Source organism: Erithacus rubecula (genome assembly GCF_903797595.1).
Source record: "Erithacus rubecula genome assembly, contig: SUPER_Z_unloc_5, whole genome shotgun sequence".
Classification (NCBI taxonomy): Eukaryota; Metazoa; Chordata; class Aves; order Passeriformes; family Muscicapidae; genus Erithacus; species Erithacus rubecula.
This window is the reverse complement of record NW_027635819.1, coordinates 2,947,532-2,965,291: the sequence shown is the minus strand read 5'-3', so window position 1 is coordinate 2,965,291 and position 17,760 is coordinate 2,947,532. Positions and strand designations below refer to the sequence as shown.

General features: G+C 35.7%; 1 protein-coding gene across 5 annotated transcripts in view; it reads left to right on the top strand.

Moving 5' to 3' along the window:
• The window catches only part of KCNN2 (potassium calcium-activated channel subfamily N member 2), a 72,220-nt gene extending 55,011 nt beyond the window's left edge, over window positions 1–17,209 (top strand). For all 5 annotated transcript variants that reach the window (XM_079331554.1, XM_079331555.1, XM_079331556.1 and 2 more), the window contains 4 exons: window positions 4,596–4,706; window positions 6,550–6,677; window positions 11,216–11,285; window positions 13,100–17,209. In XM_079331554.1, the coding sequence (XP_079187680.1) occupies window positions 4,596–4,706; window positions 6,550–6,677; window positions 11,216–11,285; window positions 13,100–13,387 (597 nt within the window). In that variant the 3' untranslated portion in view covers window positions 13,388–17,209. The remainder of the gene's footprint in view (window positions 1–4,595; window positions 4,707–6,549; window positions 6,678–11,215; window positions 11,286–13,099) is intronic.
• The last annotated feature ends 551 nt before the right edge of the window (window positions 17,210–17,760 follow it).

Sequence of the window (17,760 nt, the reverse complement as noted above, 5' to 3'; positions counted from 1 at the left end):
CATCTTATGTACCTTCACTGGTTTGGCTAGGCTTTGTAGTAAGTAAAATCCTAAACAAAAAAGGGGAAAGTTTTAAAAGAAAACAATATATTAGATTTATATGTGTCTAGGGAGCTTTTATGAAGTAAATAGGTGATGCAGAGGATCTTGTCTGAAAGAGCTTATTAGAGCTGAAATCCACAAGGAGTCATAAAATACTGCAACTGAGGGCAAATGTTCTGAGTACAATGCCACAGAGAAGGGACTACATCAACAGAGAGCAGAGTAATATTATAGGAATGACAGGCAAAGAAAATAACCATTGCAGCAATCTCTGATGTGTCTACGACATAGTTTGCTTTGTTAAAGCAGTTGAAAGAAGGCCTGCAATAATTCATAACTTAGTGCCAAGAGTAGAGACTGTGCTGAAGATAGGGAAAGTTGCAATTTATGATGCCTGAAAGTAAGGTGAAAGACAACACCAAGTAATAGTCATGCTTTTTTCTGAGCATCATGTTTAAGCATTTTTTTCAGGTGCTAAATTTAAAGTATATCTTAAAATACAATTAATTTCACTTCTCTTTTCCTTTTCAAATAGCACAGGCTTGACATCAATGCCTGATGACATTATTTTCCCACCTCAATTTAATCCAGCCATCCATTTATTCTGTGAAGGAGTATCAGTCATTGTTTAGGCTTACAGAGAAACAGGGTTACAGAGAAAATTATTATCCTACCAGTGTCTAACACTGCTTAGCTGTATAATGCCTTCATACAGTTTTCTTACATTTCTGTCAGGGGAGAAAGACTTTCACAGACTGTTGTGCGCCTGCATGAGCATTTGAACTTTAGGTGTCATTCTTTGTCCTTTAGAGGAACAGCATATTTAGAATTAAAGATACAAAGAATGCCCTCAAGCTGCTTGCAGTCACATGAAATTGTCCTCATAAGGGACAACAGCTAAGTATATTGACAGTCAAGGCAAGTTCTGTCCTGTCTAAATGGTTGTGAACCTTATACTAAAGGTTTACTGCTCATAAAAGCAAATTCTACATCCCCATCAGAGATGTGATACCAGTGTGAAGTCCAGAGTTTGTTGATATGCTCAGCTGGAACATGTGGATATGTTTATTTTCAGAGCTCTTGCTTTTACTGTAGACTAATATGCTACACTCGTATCGAGCAAGAAATACTGTGTGTTCAGGATGAGATTCATGTGCTTCATCATCTGATCCTTTCAAACAGGAATCAGGCTTTGGTTGGCTCATCAGCAGAGTCCTAATCTTGCCTGTTGTTAATTTTGTGATCTTAAGGGCTTCTTGTCCTTCAGTAGGTAATTTCATTCAACTTGTACGCACTTTCTGGAAAATAGAAGAATTCAGGTGCATCATCTTTTAAAACAGGTTGCTGGCCAATGCTTGATCATAGAGCTCTTCAATACCATCAAATTAATGGATGGTTAATTCTGTTATTACCTGTTTCCACTAAGTGGAGCAAATGAACGATGTAGTCAATCCTTAGCCTTGGCTTGATCAATTTGCTTACACTGCATGTATTGTAATAATTTCTGTCCTAAGTGTCCTTAAAATCAGGCTGCTTACCAAACCAAAATACACTTCAATAACTGTGTAATGCAGCAAGGAGATGGTCAGGCAGCTTATTATGGAGTGTGCATTACAGATAGAATTGATTAGAGCTTTGATACCTGATCACATATGTGTTCCTGCCTTTTTCATTTTGTTCATCTTACATATAATTCTCCTGAACAAGAGCTTGAAGCCATTATTTATTTTATTATTTACTTGAAAACTGGATAAAAATAATGATATTGGAAGTCACAAAATGCAGTAATCAAATATAAGACTTTGTAGAATTTTATTCTCTAGAAAACCCCTCCTGCAGTTGAAATAATTATTAGTGCTTTTACTTAATTTGAGTAATTTTAATAAATAAGTATCTGATGCATTACAGAGTACTGATATATCAAACTGGGCATATAAGCTGGCCTACTGATCTTTCTGTGAATCAGCATATTCAAAAAACATCACAAGTGTCATGCACACAATGCATTTTTTAAAGTAACTATATTGCCTCCATTTAATTTCTGCAATTTTGAATGATTCTCACTTTATTAGTATTTTAAGGATGTTGAGCTCTTTAGGGGAGCCAAGTAATACTGCACATTGTTGTAAAGTAAAGTAATAATTAACATCATATAGTTTAAGTGGAATTTTAGTCATTGTTGTAAGCTGCTATGAGTGATTTTTATTTTCCCCTCACAGTACTGTGAACTGTACACATGCAGGCAGTACAATACTTCCTGCTTCTGGAGAAATACTGAAAGAGCTCATGTTCATCTTGTGCAATCCCATCATGTGCCACAAAAACCAAGAGGTTTAGACTGAATCTAGAATACCTTGCCATCACAACAAGCTGTTCTGGAGATGAGGAAGGTAGCAGTGCAAGTTGTCACAGCTTGCCAGTGACAGTATTGTGACCCTGCAGACAGTGTATTTTATGTGAGACATAAAACTCCTGCTTTTGGCAGCATTTGGCCCTTGCAGCTGCTATGCCACATTGAAAAAGAATGGGAATTAGTCTCAAAAGCTGGAATTATTTTGCCTCAAACCAAACTCTATTGCCTGCGACCATTCCTCTCTCCTTTTTGAGGGGGATTTCCAAAGAGCTGTCTAGTATTTCTCATCCCCAGTAAATTGGCTTAAACAGGTGTTTAAGTGGGGTCTGTATTAATAAACTCATTTCCATTGTAGCTCTCTTGCTGTGGGCAGGCAGAACTCTGGTTATGTAATTAAATCAACAACTGGCCCTGGCTTTCCTGACATACTGAACCAAAAGATGTCTGCTTGTATCTTCATTTCCTTGCTATTATATGGGGTCATTCATTAATTTATTTGGCTACAGAGAACTCTTCCACACATTAGCATTTCTCTTGACGGGAAGAAGACATAAAGAGCACTTTCTGTTTTCTGGAGAGGTAGGATGTGTTAGAGCATCTTCTGCCTTGTCCTCTTTTCAGAAGGCTCAGTGGGCTTCTGAAGTGCTTAGCTTTAAGCTTTGTGGGCTGTGTTCTTCCTTTTTAACTGTTAATGAGGTCTGGAGAACAAGAAGAATTTTTAGCACCATTTTGACTCATGGAGAGAGAAAAACTTCAAGTAAATTCCCATGAACTTCCATCATCACAAGAATGGACAATAGACAGAGAACAGCAAAGGCTTAGCATTGAGGACAGGAAAGAAGCAGGAAATGCATTAAAATTATGAGGGACTCATTTGAAGGAATGCTGAGAGCTGTTGAGGTTGGAAGATGAGAACTAATTGCAGAAAATAAGGTGCTTGAGAGGAATTGGATGGATTTGTTGGAACAATCCACCAAGGAAATGGAGTAATTATTAATTGAAGGCTTTCACAGAATTCATTGTGCACCTCAGTAAGTACACAGAGAGACAAGATCCAGTTTTCTAAGGACACTGTGTGGAAAAAGGGTTTCCAATGAGTTAATTTATTTTGCAGTCTCTATGTGTTTATTAATGGATTTTGTATTTTGAAAGCTAAATTCTGAGATTTCTTCTGGATTTTCTGGGGAAGTTAAGGCATTTATAGATCTGGGGGATAGAGAAAAAAATTATGGGAGAAATACAGAATGACTAGAAGAAAGCTCTGTGAATAAAAATGTGTTAAGCTTCAATGAAACAATGAGATATTGTTTTATATTGGAGAGTAACTGACCCAAGTGCAATAAGAACTAGATTGAAATTAATCTGCAAGTTAAATGCGACCTCATATATTTAACAAGATATTTCTACTTTTTTTTTTTTACGAGCCTGTAAAAATTTGTTTCTTTTAATGAAATATTAAGACAGCAGAATCTATAGATAATATAAAGTAAATGATACCTCTAGATATGCATAACTGACACTGCTTCTAACCAGGCTTATTTTAGCCTCCTTTTTGTTTCACATGCCCCATAAAGAAGCTTTTAAATTTGTGATGCTATGTGTTCTATTTTATGTGGTAATAAGATAAGCAGAAGTAATATAGGAAAAGATCACTGAAGGACTCATAACAACAGGAAAATATACTGAAGTGAGTAAATGCTAATTTTACTATTATTTTTAGGCCTTACAGAAAATCCTAAGAAACTTTTCTTTTGTGTGTGTGTGCTAAGTACTAATCTAATCTTATTTCCTCTTCAGCCGTTGCTACAACCTTGAGAAAAATTTTAAGAACAGGGTACTCTGTTACTAACGTTATGGGTTTAAAAGTTGTTTTTTCACCCCCTTTGTTTATGCATTAGAAATGGGATATGTTCAAATTTTCAACCCCTGCCAGGGAAAAAAAAAAAAAAAAACAAACAAAAACCCAGAACTTTTAAATTATGCTGCTCAGTAATTATTTTGGTGCCTTGATAGTTTACCAGCCTGTACATACTGACTTTTCATGGTATTCTGAAATGAATTAGCTGTAGCATGTTCACTGTATTTACCTGGGATGAATCACCTGATGCCTGCCATACTTCTACAGGAAAGGAAAAACTTCCTTTGAAAACTCTGCATTTTGCAGTAGTAACATCTTGGGGGTTTGTTTTATTGTTTCCAGGGTGCTGGGTGCACTGCACTGGTGGTAGCTGTGGTGGCAAGGAAGTTAGAACTTACCAAAGCTGAAAAACATGTGCATAATTTCATGATGGACACCCAGCTAACTAAAAGAGTAAGTCATACTTTATATTCACAACTGAAAAGGGATACTGTATATTAATTTATTTTTGCATTTGTTTTTAAGTAGTCTCCTGCTTGGTACCCTTGCTGAACTTTATCATGGGTGTTATTTTGAAAGATTAGAAATTGAATGTCTTAAGTTTTTCTCTAAATTGAGGGCAACTGAAAGTTGTCAGCAAATTTTAAGTATTTCAATATTGTATAGAGGGTCCTTGTAGCTGGAAGGTATTTGGTGCTAATTAGTTATTAGTCTAATTTAACAGCAGTTAAGTGCTATCAAATGACACTATTGTATTAAACCAAATGCTTTTGCATGGCATATGAAAATGTACTTTTTGTAGCTAAAATAGGTGAAATTACAGATAAAACCAAGAACTTCAAGCTATGAGAGATATTCTTAAGAAAACAACATATTCAGGGTTTGTGAGGATGACAGTCTTTCCAACTGCTTTTTGTACACAATACATGGTTTATTTAGTGGCACACAGTACTGAAGGACCTTGAAACATGTTTGTATATATTATTTCTGGAAGAGACTATTTTTTACAAAATAGAAATCCTTGGTATTTATAGAAATACTTTAAATTAAAGAAAATGCTGCAAACAAGGCAATAAATTGTTTAGTTTACATTATTGAGAAGAGCCACTGTGGAGACAAAGGTCCTTATAATCACAATGGGAACTCGGAGATTGGCCAGATTTTGAGGCTGGTGTTTATTTATGCCTTTTGAAGTTTATTTTGTTCATCTATTCCTCATATAAATCTCAATGTTACTCTAATACTTTATCCAAGTGGTGCTTTCATAGCATCAAGCTCATGAAACTTAAAGCATGTGAAAAGTGAACCAAGCAAACAAATCCGAGATTCACATTGGATCATGAGTCATGCAGGTGCTGGGAAGCTCTTGTTACAGCCTGAAGATAGCCATACCTTGTGGAAGTGCAAGGGCTACTTTGGGGTGGTGAGGAGGTCTGTAAAACATGGTTCTCCAACACTCAGAGGTGCAAGGTGGGGTGCCCTGCTGCTGGGCCAAGCTATTGCTATTACATTCCTGCAGTGTCTTAGCCATTGACTTAGCTCTGACACTGCAGTTAGTGGCATGATGTGAAGCTGGTGAGAAAGTAAAGATGAATAATTAGGACAGTTTTTCTTTGCAAGTAGTCTAGTCTTTCAGCCATTAATCAACATTGCTTTCAAATTATTTGTATGTTTTTAAGCATTTTTGAAAATTTTGGATGGTCTAAGAAAAGAACTGTAGGTACGCTTAACATTTTATGGGAAGCCTCATTAAAAAAAAAAGTCAAAACACTTTTTAAATAGAACAGTCTAAAAACCAAATGCCACCCAAAAAAAAAAAAAAAAAAAGGAAAAGGAAAAAAAGGGGAGAAAAAGTGCTCAAAAAGCTCTGGAAATTTAAAAGACTGTTGAATTGCTAAGAGAATTTAAAAGTGCTAACCATAGAAAAAGAAAGAGAGAAATGTTATGGCCCTATTGAATACACTTAATTAACTTACAGATAATGCATTAGTATTTCCTCACTGTGATCTATATTGCCATAAACACCAAGCAGTTACAGCTCTTTGAAGAGAGAAAATTATTCCTGGATGCAAAAAGATTTAATCTGAACATCACATCTATATAAAAAGGAAACTGCTCATCTGTCCCCTTAATCCAGTTATTGCTTTTTTCCCTCAGGGATGCAGCTTCTTGAGGGACCCACTTCCCACAGCTAAGACAGCATTTCAAAAGCTTTAGGAAGAGTTAATTACAGAAAAGTAAAAAGCATAACATAGTATTACTTTCGTCAGTCTGGTGTTTTTCTTTCATTAAACAGGTGAAAAATGCAGCGGCCAATGTACTCAGGGAAACATGGTTAATTTATAAAAACACAAAGCTGGTTAAAAAAATAGACCATGCAAAAGTAAGGAAACATCAACGCAAATTCTTGCAAGCTATTCATCAGTAAGTATTATTTTGCTTTGTTTTTTCCTTTCAAGGTGTTTTATCTGTCAGTTTCCTTGTCTCTCAGGTCACTCTTAGTCCCATCCTGCCCCCTCCCTTCTCTCCCCCCCATTCCCTTCCCTTCATAGAAGATTGTTCTGGAGGTTGATTTTCTTCCACAGTGGGAGAAAGACAAGGTTTTACTGTCTTATGTGTTTGCAATAAAATAGAAAGGTACACTGGCAGTTTATGTCCATATAAAATGGTTAATGTTTTTTTAGAAGTTTCCCATAGTTCTTGAAGTATCTAAGACTTTTCTTGTTTTTTGCCACTAAGGCTATCCTTTGTTTTTATGCATTTGCTTCTGGGTAAAAAGGTGCAAGCTACAATAGACAAAAGAAAAATTTAAAACAAAGCAAAAAAACAAAACAAAACAAAAAACCAAAAAAAACACAAACGTTTTCTTTATAGCAGATGTTTTAATATATTAAAATCATAATGATGTGATAGAAGAGAGTATGTATGAAGAGTTTAATGAAAAGAATATTCATCAAGTATCATTTTATGGCCCACCAGCATTTGGTTGCCTCTCTGCACTGTATATTCGCAGTGCATGAGATGAACTGTTGGTATGTCAGCTATGACCCTTGCCATCTGTTCTAGAAAATGGGGGTGTATGCCAGTAATTGAGGCCATTAAAAACCTCTGGCATTATTCAAATGAGTCCTTCCCCTCTATTTGAGGGTCTGAAAACAAGTCTTAGACTTTTTTGTCTAAACTGGTAGTAGAATTAAACTGTGCCACAGTATTGCCAAACTGAAGTATTTATCTAAAATTTTAAGTATGTATTTGTCATAAAGCACATCCAAATGAGAAGAATTGCATAATGATCATTATTTCTTGAACTACATGTGAGGAAAAAGCCCCAGAGTTTTGTCCTCAGGAACCAGAATTCTTTTGAGAAATGGTCAGGATCTGTTTATCTATTCTATTTGTTATCCCCATCCAGCCTGAGGCAGCCATTTGTACAGCTGATGAAGATAATTCCCATGAGTTACTGGGAAGAAGTAGATAAATTAAGCTTAATTTCAAACTGATGATTTCATGACTTTTGAGTGTAGGTCTGTGACTGAGACAGCCAATGTACAGACATGAAGGAAGTATTTATGATGAAAATAATATCTATGTAGCATCTTGCAGGAAAGACAGGAAGGAAAGGTTAGGTTTACTCATTTCCTATTAGTAAATTTAGACTAACAATCATTTTCTCTTTCACAGCAATGCTTTAAAGCAGTAGGTAGCTAATCTTAAGTTATTAAGTATTCTGTAAACTTCAATTACTGTATTACATTTAGCAAGCTTGCAGGATTAAATGTTACTGTGCCATTGTGGAAATACTTTAAGGAATTAAACTACAACAGAAGTTGAGGCATTTTTGTGTGAATATAAAGTAGATTTTTAAATAGTAGTTTGGCCATCCTGCTTATCTTAAAGGATTGGGAGGTGGAGGGGAGTGGCAGAGGTTCTGGGGAGAGGATGGCATGTCATGTGCATCCTTGCTGGACTTGCATCCTTGATTGCAAAGGTTGTTCTTAACATTTTAACTTTGCTATTTATTTTGTTTGTGTGTGTGTTTATGTGTCTGCGTGTGTGTGAGCACATATGTTCAGAAAAGAGTCTAAAAAGCACAGCAGGCTCGATCTCCAGCTTTTTATATCACTCAAGCTCAGAAGAACTTTGCAGGATATAAAGTGGGTTCTGCACCTTCCTTAAAAATTAATGAGGTGGGGTGAAGAAGGTGGCATCTGTAACTTTTTCATAGCTCTGACAGCTAGATTGCACAGCTATCTCAATCATTTCTCTCTGTCTTTTACCACTTCACCCACTTTGGGGTGCATTACTGCTCCAAAACTTTCGTATCTAGGAAGACAAAAAAAAGATATTTTTTTCAGTATGCTGAAGAATGCACCATGGGTGAACACATTGCAGTAGCAGTTTGCTTTCTTCCAGTAGCTGAGTAGATGGATACAAATTAATTTTTCATCCCTTTGCATCTTTGCACTTTTTCTCAAGTTACTTACAGTTTTCCGTCCTTCCAGAGTCTTAAGGTTTTTTTTGGTCCCCCTTCTTCACCTTCCAACCATTTCTCTGGATACAAAAATCAAAGGAGTAGCATTTCAGGGCCAATTTCATAAATGAAACAAGACTAGATTATGATAACAGTCATGGTCACAGCTCTGAAATGCATTCAGCTAGTCTGGGTGTTCTGCTTCTCATGCACACTAGATAAGATGAAGGTGAAATAATAAAGAGGTATGTTATGTATTGTATGAATAAGAAAAGCTACAGATGATAGTTAATGGGAAGACTTGAAGCTATTGCAGATTCATTCATCATGAATGCAAGTGAGTTAGATTTCTCCTCAGGCAGCTACTGATCAAAAGTAGCAACTCCCCAGGACTTTCCACCAGCTGAATCGAGCCCACTGTGCTCATTTGGTTGTTTTAGTATATTTTACACTTTGTTTTCTTTTGTTTTGTCTTTTTTTCAACAAAATGAAAATAGAGCTCGGAAGTAAGTTGTATAAGCTGTTCCTTTCTAAACTTGCAGAATTTACCACTGTCTGCATGCAAAAAATAGAGTTTTTATTTGTGAACTTCAGTGGTCTGATTGCTGCCATGGAAACGCAATGCAGAGTCATGATCTTTTTCTGTGATAAGTGAAGTTCATAAAATCAAAATTTTATCTTAATGAATTGCACTATGAAAGTCTGTTGGTTTTCTTTAAATCCGGCTGCTGCAGCTAAAGACTTGCCATATCTATACATTCTTACAGCCTGTGGTAGGTCTTGGGTTGGTTACCATGAAGAATTATCATGTTGGTGTCAACTGGTACTTGTACTACTACAATGATAATGAAATTCCTGGAATTTTAAAATTAAAATACTGATTGTCAAACATACGAGTCAATGAATCTTAAGAAAAGCAGAAGATACATATTCTGCAAATTATTTCTCCAGTGAAATAATTTCCTTTTAATAATTATTCTCTTCTGATACTGTGATGATATAATTTTGTACCTTGGAGACTCCTTCATATTTTTTTGTTTTAGAAAAACTCCACCTTGTAGCCTTTGAAAACCCCACTCCTACAGCCTGCATTTATGTTGTGCTCCGAAAGAAGCTTCCAGGGAGGAAGAGCATATGACATTCCAGTAACAAGCTCCTGGAATGCCAGTTTTATGTGATTAGTTCATTTCTACCTTAACAGAGTTTTTTCCATTTTTATTTTAGTGATATTTTAAATATTTCACTCTCCCCAACTTACTTTCTCATACTAGTTAGCTGAGATGTGAAAGGAAATGTTTGTAAACTGAAGAGATGAAAGAAACTTTCTGGTTTCAAGAAGGTTTTCTTTAAACTAGTTTTCTGAGTAATACCATCACTGAGAAATGGGCAGAGGATGCATTAGCAACTCACCTGTCACAAAATGCTGCCAATCTTACTTCCACTTGACAGCTAACCAAATTGTTACTTTGGTCAGCCCTTGACATACTGGTGGACTGAAGTGGTATCTTATGACATACTGTTTATAAATTGAGACTTTGGTTTTGCAAAACCCTATTTCCAGCTCTAGAACTGCCAGAAAAGTCATTGGAAGTCCAAGTATGGATCTATTATGAGATGTTGAACAAATGAATCATACTTAAGGGAGAAATTGCCTATTTCTGAAAATTAAGTCTAAACCACTCCTCTAGTAAACTGGAAAACGTGGGGTTCATATCAGAGAATGTATAAGAAGGGTCATACATATCTTACAGAAAACGTGCATAACCAACAATAATGCACATAGGTATGCATCAGATTTTTAAAAAATGTACCCTTGTTGCTTCTTTCATAGTTTTTCAATGCTACAATTTAAATGGTGCTTTGGAAAAGAATGATGTAAATTTAAAATATAACCATATTTAGATTCACAAATTATCTAAGAAAACCAAATGTATTGGCAAGCATGTTGGTTATTTAGCTGCTGGTCAGATGGAAGTTCTGTTTAAAGTAAGGAGAAACTCACTTATCACTGTATGTTCATCAGGTTCCAACACCTGCTAACCCAATCCATTTCCGACAGAACAGGGCTAATACCTGTATCTAGTCATGTAGGCATGGGAAGATTCTTGTTTACTACAACAATAATGACAAAAAACTGTTGTTCTATGTTTCTTCCTATATCTACTTGTCACGATACTGAGGCTTTCAGGAATGTTTTGGCTTTCTTTCATGTAGTCTGGATAAATTGTTATCTTCCTTTTTGAATTCAACTTTGACCATGGCCAATGATATTCTCAAGGACATCACATTTCCTTGCTCTTTCCTTTTTTGCGGTGTTGAAGAAGCATGCTTCTCATTGTAGCAGGCACATGACTGATTCTGACTCTACACAAAGTAGTCAAGGCATTGTCCATGCAGTTATTTGCTCTTGTAAGTTTTGTGCATGCTCTATAGAAATCCTAGTATGACCTCATACCAAAAAAAAAATCTGACTTAAAATTTCACTTTTTAGATTAAGAAGTGTTAAAATGGAACAAAGGAAACTGAATGATCAAGCCAACACTTTGGTGGACCTGGCAAAGGTTAGTAGGCAGTTACTGTTGTTTCAATATTCATCCTTTTAAACTGAAGAGTTTTTAAGTGTAAATATTATGCATTATATATGCTAAAATTGTTGTTAACAAGGTTGTTATTTGTGGCAAACAAAAATATATGTGTGTTTTGTGATAGCACCTACTGAAAGAAACAACCTGATGAAAGTTTGAATGTACCATATTTATTTATTTTTTTGTACATTTGAAAAAGACTTCACAATTGAGAGGCTGATCCTGAGAGCTCCTGAGGTGACTGCAGTGTTCATGGTAAATGCTGAACTGTGAGTGGGCTGTAGTGGTGTAGTGCTGTGTAGTAAGAAGATTTGCCATGTAGTGATAGTGACTGTGCCATGACAGACAGATTTACTATTTATGTAGTAAATAGCCTCTGGACTGGAGTTAGAGGTTCTGGTTTCCTGTTCCTATTGTCTTATGCAGAGGACAAGTAAATTTAGACCTGCATTTACTTAAGTTTTTATAATGAATAATAGCTGTCTACTTTGTCAATATATCATAAGGCTTTTAAAATTTTATTTAAACCATTTGAGTTGAGGTAAAAGAGGCTATTCAGTTGTGAGGTGCTTTATTGTTGCTAGAATTTTTCATAAATATATAATAACTTGAAATCTGAGGTTTAAGCTGATAGCATTTTGGATTTCTCATTAGATCTTAATATTTAACAGTTACTGTGAGCTTAATTTGAGGCTACATTAAAAGCATTAATGGGCTCTTCCTAAGGGTTGCTTCATTGACCTCAAAATCCTCTTCAATTTCAAGTGCATCAAATCAAAGATTAAACTCTTCAGTGTTCATTCACCTCTTGCTTTATAGAATCACCTGACAACTTCTGGTGAAAATGCATCTCAGTCTAATGCTTCTGGCAAACTAACAAGGACTTCTGATATACTATTTTGTGTAGACCACTTTTCAAGGGTTGTGCTGGCATCCTGAAACAGGAGGCAGAACAATGGGTTATAACACACCTGATACTGAAGTGGTTTACACTTCAGGCAGTCATTCAATTAATTTTCCTTTCCTTTGGATAGTTCATAAATTTAAACTGGGTTTTCTACTGAATCGCATCCAGTTTTGACTCTAGTTTAAATAATCTGAAACCTCAGTCCATAAGAGCAGACATTCAGCCATTATTCATAACCAAATCTCTATGAATCTCATTTCAGATTACATTTTTACTGACCATTGTGTCATTTTAAAGTATACTCTATCTATTTGTTCTATTCAACCAGTGTTTTGTAGAGATAGATTGGTGAGTGCAAAATTAGAAAAGCACACAATTGAGTTTTTACTCCTTGCATTGCTTTAAAAAAAAATCCACTCAACTCCTCTTACTGCCAATTCAAGAAAATCTGCTCAGTTTAAGGAGCAAGCCATGAACGTTTGTGCTCTGCTTAGAAGAATTAAGGTGTTTAAAATCAGAATCAAGAACAGTTGAGGATGGAGCACATCAGTTGAGGCTTCGGTCCCCTGGTGGCTTACACTGTCTGTTCAAAAAGCTTAGCCTGGTGCACTCCCAAACACGAGAATTCCTGAGAAAGGTCTGGTCTTTAACTGATTTTTACTTCAAAATCTAAAGTGGCATTAAAACGCATTGCATTTCTGCTTAAGAAATCTAGTAGAAAGTTTAGTCTAGGGTAATTTAATCTACAAAGGAAATTATTTCAGGAGACTAGATATTGTTGTAGTACTCATATCCTCTTTTACAAACCTTTGTAGAGTTGTGCTACTTGTTAAAATACTTGTAAGGTCTCTCTAAACCTTTACTTACATCCTTCTACTTTCAGACTCAAAACATCATGTATGACATGATTTCTGACTTAAATGAAAGAAGTGAAGATTTTGAGAAGAGAATTGTTACTCTGGAAACTAAACTGGAAACTTTAATTGGTAGCATTCAAGCCCTTCCTGGACTGATTAGCCAGACAATCAGCCAGCAACAGAGGGAATTCCTGGAGGCTCAGATACAAAATTATGATAAGCATGTTGCCTACAGTGCTGAACGATCACGATCTTTGTCAAGAAGAAGGAGATCATCCTCCACAGCACCACCAACTTCATCAGAGAGTAGCTAGAAGAGAATAAGTTAACTGCAAAATAAAGACTTTTTGCCATCATATGGTCAATATTTTAGCTTTTATTGTAAAGCCCTATGGTTCTAGCCAGCGTTATCTGGGTTCTGATGTCAGAATCCTGGAAACCTGAACACATTTTAGGCCAAAATGAGTGAAAACTCTTTTTTTCCCCCCTCCTCCTCTCAGATGCACAGTGAATGCACCTAGTATTGCTATATTAGATTGTTCTTCCTGTAATTTCACTTTTTATTCATGCACTTCCAACAAGCTTTACTACTACAATACATAATCTAATATAATGAAAACGTTAATTTCTGCACATAGTTAATTGATTTCTTTGACCTAACAACCAAAAAAAAATCACAATCAAAAGACCTAATTATGAACTCTTAAGAAACTAAATTTAAGCTTAATAATTATTTATAAGTATGAAAGCTAACTGTCTAAACTTTGCTTGCAGTGGAGGGGGAAAAAAACCAATATTAATCTAACAGTGTGCTGTATATGTATAGTCATTTTAAAAGATCATGGTAAATTTGATTTCTGAAGTGATTAATTAAAAATATAGCTTATCGTAGGAAAGAAGTCTCAAACTAAGCTATGGGTTTTTAAAATACTGTTAGGGCTTTTTTTTTAACATGCATTGGTACTCACACACATAGATAATATATATATACATATGTATTTATGTATATAAAATTATTTATGCAATGCCCATAGCAATGATCTTTTAAACTGACTATTCATAAAGCGACTGGCATGCAAAAAACACAGGCAAAGTCCTGTTTACTTATTCAGAGTCTCACAACAATGCCAGGTTTCTCCAGATCAAAAGCACCACTTTCACCCAGAAGTCTCCTAATGATGCTGTTTGGGTTTTGAAAGTGTTAGGTTGCTACTTTTTCCACTCCTTTCTTTGTGTTTCTGGAGTGAATGACTGACACAAGACTTACAGTATATACGGTTGTGTGATAGCAGCACAGTGTTCTGTATACATTATGTGTGGGCAATCCCCATGGTTCCTGCTATGCAGTCAAGCTTAGCAAAACACTTCTAGCAATATTTCCAAAATCTCCTATAAAAAGCCAGCTGTAGACTGGAGTTACAACAGTAGGGTATCTATAATACTTTATTTTCATGCATAAAAATAAGTTCTCCTACTTTATTAAAGAAAAAAAAAAAAACAAAAAAAAACCAAAAAAAACAACAAAAACAAAGCATAGTCACCAGTAGGCACTGGTGAAAAGGTTTTGACTGACATTTCTCCTGGTTTATGCTCCAGAGGAGTAAAACTAGGTAAGTTTAAATGCTCAGTGCATACAACTTGCATTCACAATTCCTAGCTATAAACAGGAAATTATTTGACTTTATGAGGCATTTTTTAGTACTTACTATTTACAAAATATGCCAGTTCAGTCTGCCTGTCCCCTGGTTTACAGACAAGGGTGACATCTGTAGCTAAACAAGTTAGACATGGCTGACTGTTTCTATGTGATACTAAGTCTGCCTAGAGGTAACCAGTTTGCTCCTTGAAGGAAATGCACATTGCTCCATGAAACACTGTGACTTCTGGCCAGCAAGGACAGGCAGGAAAGAGTAACGCAGGAAGTCAGGGCAGACCCTTCTGGGCAAGACAGAAGAGCTGTTCTTTCCAGCAACCAGAATTCCCCAAACCAAATACATAATCTGAAAAACAGCAGATACTTTAGGCCTATTCAAATTAAAGGATCTTCCTTTTCTGGTGTTACGAATGTATAAATTATGAATGTATAAGTGACATCCAGAGGTATTGCATGCTTATTAAAAGGTCAAGAATTTCTCCAACTTTTAACGTCCTTGAGAAAGATGATGACTTTGCAGTGTTTTTTTCCCCCTAGAGCAGGACAGTTGCATGCCTTTGGCGTGCCTTATTTACAGGCTGTGGTATTTTGTGACTGGAAATAACAAGCAGTATGCATAGTATTTGCAGTTCTGCTTTTGTTTTTATGGAGTTCATTTCCAAAGGAAAAGGTGGATATTATATAGTCCTAATACTTTTCTAGTGCAGTCCTTAACTAGATGAGATTGTGAGTGGTCATAAGGCCAGTAGTGATTAATAGTATTGGAATTTAATAGTCAAGTTTTAGAATTCTTTTTTCTCCTTTTTTGCATTTAGTTTAGAATACTTTTCTTGACATTGAATGTGAAATACGCTTTCTGTAGCTTGAATACATTCCTTTTTCTCCTGTCAGCTTGAACTAGCTCTTTCATTGTTTACATCGTTTTAATATATGTATAACATACATTTTTTGCACAACTGGGTTTTTAAAGAACTGTAGCTCCACTTCAAAAGTTCTTGTCAATCTGTCAATTTTAATTAAGATCCAGCTTTAAGTATTGAGCTGGCTATTTCTGTTGTGAAAGAGCAGCTGTCAATCTTTGACCTCTCCATTTCTTTTACTCACTAGGACTCAGAAGCCTGAACTTGATATTATTGCCACAGCTTTATGCAATGGTGAGATGCATCAGGATTATTTCCATCAGTAGCATTCTGTAACAACCTGCCAAATTATTTTGGATTCCTTCCTTTCTTTGTGAAGCAAAAAACAAATGTTATAATGTAATACTCCAGTTCTATGTCTTAATGCACCTTCAAGCTCACTACAGATATTTTATCTGCATTTTCAGCACATATGACTTTATTCTTGTAATACCTGATTTCAGCACTAAGGTGCTGCATGGGGATATACTACATGAAAGGACAGATATAAACTTTTATTCAGGAGAGCACAAAGCACTCTTGGTTTGATTTTCTTACTCCTGACACTAAACTCCTTTTAGTCTTCCCTTGTCTTACTTTTGTAGTACCACAGATTCCATTACTGACTTTTTAGTTTGAAAACTTTAGCTCGATCGTTGTCAACATATAGGATCATCAAAAGAAAAACATATCGTTATGATAGATCATGGAAACTGTATATTTAAATGTAGACTTTTCTTAGAAAGATTGTTTACAAATGACAAGGAGTCTTTCTCAATTCATATGGCATATTTACCATATTACAATTGTAAAGCTTCATGCACCTCTTGCCTTAGTTTCACCAGTAGGAAAATTCTGCTTTCAGTTGCTGTTAAACTCTTTCTTTTCACTACATTCCAGACACTGATTCCATCTTCAAGTTTCTTGGGAGTCTTGTTGCTAGTCTGCTTTTTTAAAGATACTGAGCAAAGATACCTTGCTCAGAAGGACTGAAATGTAAGATCACAAATAGACCTGTTCACTATGCTTACAATTAAATGCATTGATTTAAATAATACTTTTTACTTACATTTAGATTTTTGCAGAATCAGAATAATGCATTCATATGTTTTATGCTTGCAAATGCTCTGCAATTCTTGATTCTGTAAATCATTATATATTTTAATCCTGCATATCTTTCCAGACAGACTTGTGCAACTCAGCTTTTCTTTACCTCCTGCTGCTCCACAAGGATGTTTCTATCATGGAAAGAGATTTATGATCTAAAAGTTTGGCATCCGGCTTAGGAGCTCTCAATGCCTTCTGGAGGTCCATACCTTGTGAGCTGTTTCAAAACCATGGCTCCCCAGACTGAGTTGGAATCACTGTCATCATTAGAGCAAAGATAAATGATAAGCATACTGTTTTTATGAATTGTAAGACTCTTTCCATGTCAGATCATATGTAAACATTCAAATTGATATGCCACGCATTAAGAGCATATCTAAGCATAAAAGAATAAAAGGTGTTCAATGTGTCTAAAATTCAGAATAAAATCTGTAACCCTTATCAATACTGAAAATTAAAATTGTTTGAAAAGTCCTTTCCCCTAACTAAAAGTTATGAAAATTCTAGGTTTTATCCACAGAAGGTTTTCCGATTAATGTGTGTTCTCACCAACTGCCAAACCTTTTTTTCATATTCATTCTTTTTAAAAATCAAAGTCCTTAAAGTATTTTTTCCCTTTTATTAATAATTATTAAGGGGCAACAAAATAATTATTAAAGGGTGACAAGCAGTGAAGTTGAGGGGAAGGTAGGAAGGAGGTAACACTTACTTGTGTGCATCATTTTCAGAGCTCCACCTCTGCATCAGCATCTCTAAATGCACAGGTAGAAAGGAGCACAAATGTTAGCCAGCACTCCTGGCTACCCAGATCCGAGCCAGCTCTAGCCTGGGAAGGGCACTGCCGTATCTGAACAGTCCTGAGGTGGAGCTTACACACACTCAAAGCCAACCATTTATGTGCGTGGAAGTTTATGTACACAGAACCTTATATGTGCATAATAAAATTAACCTACATCTGTCAGTTAGGGCTTACAAATGTGATCCTGTGTCTGTTGGCACAAATTCAGAGAAAACTAGGCTATCGTGT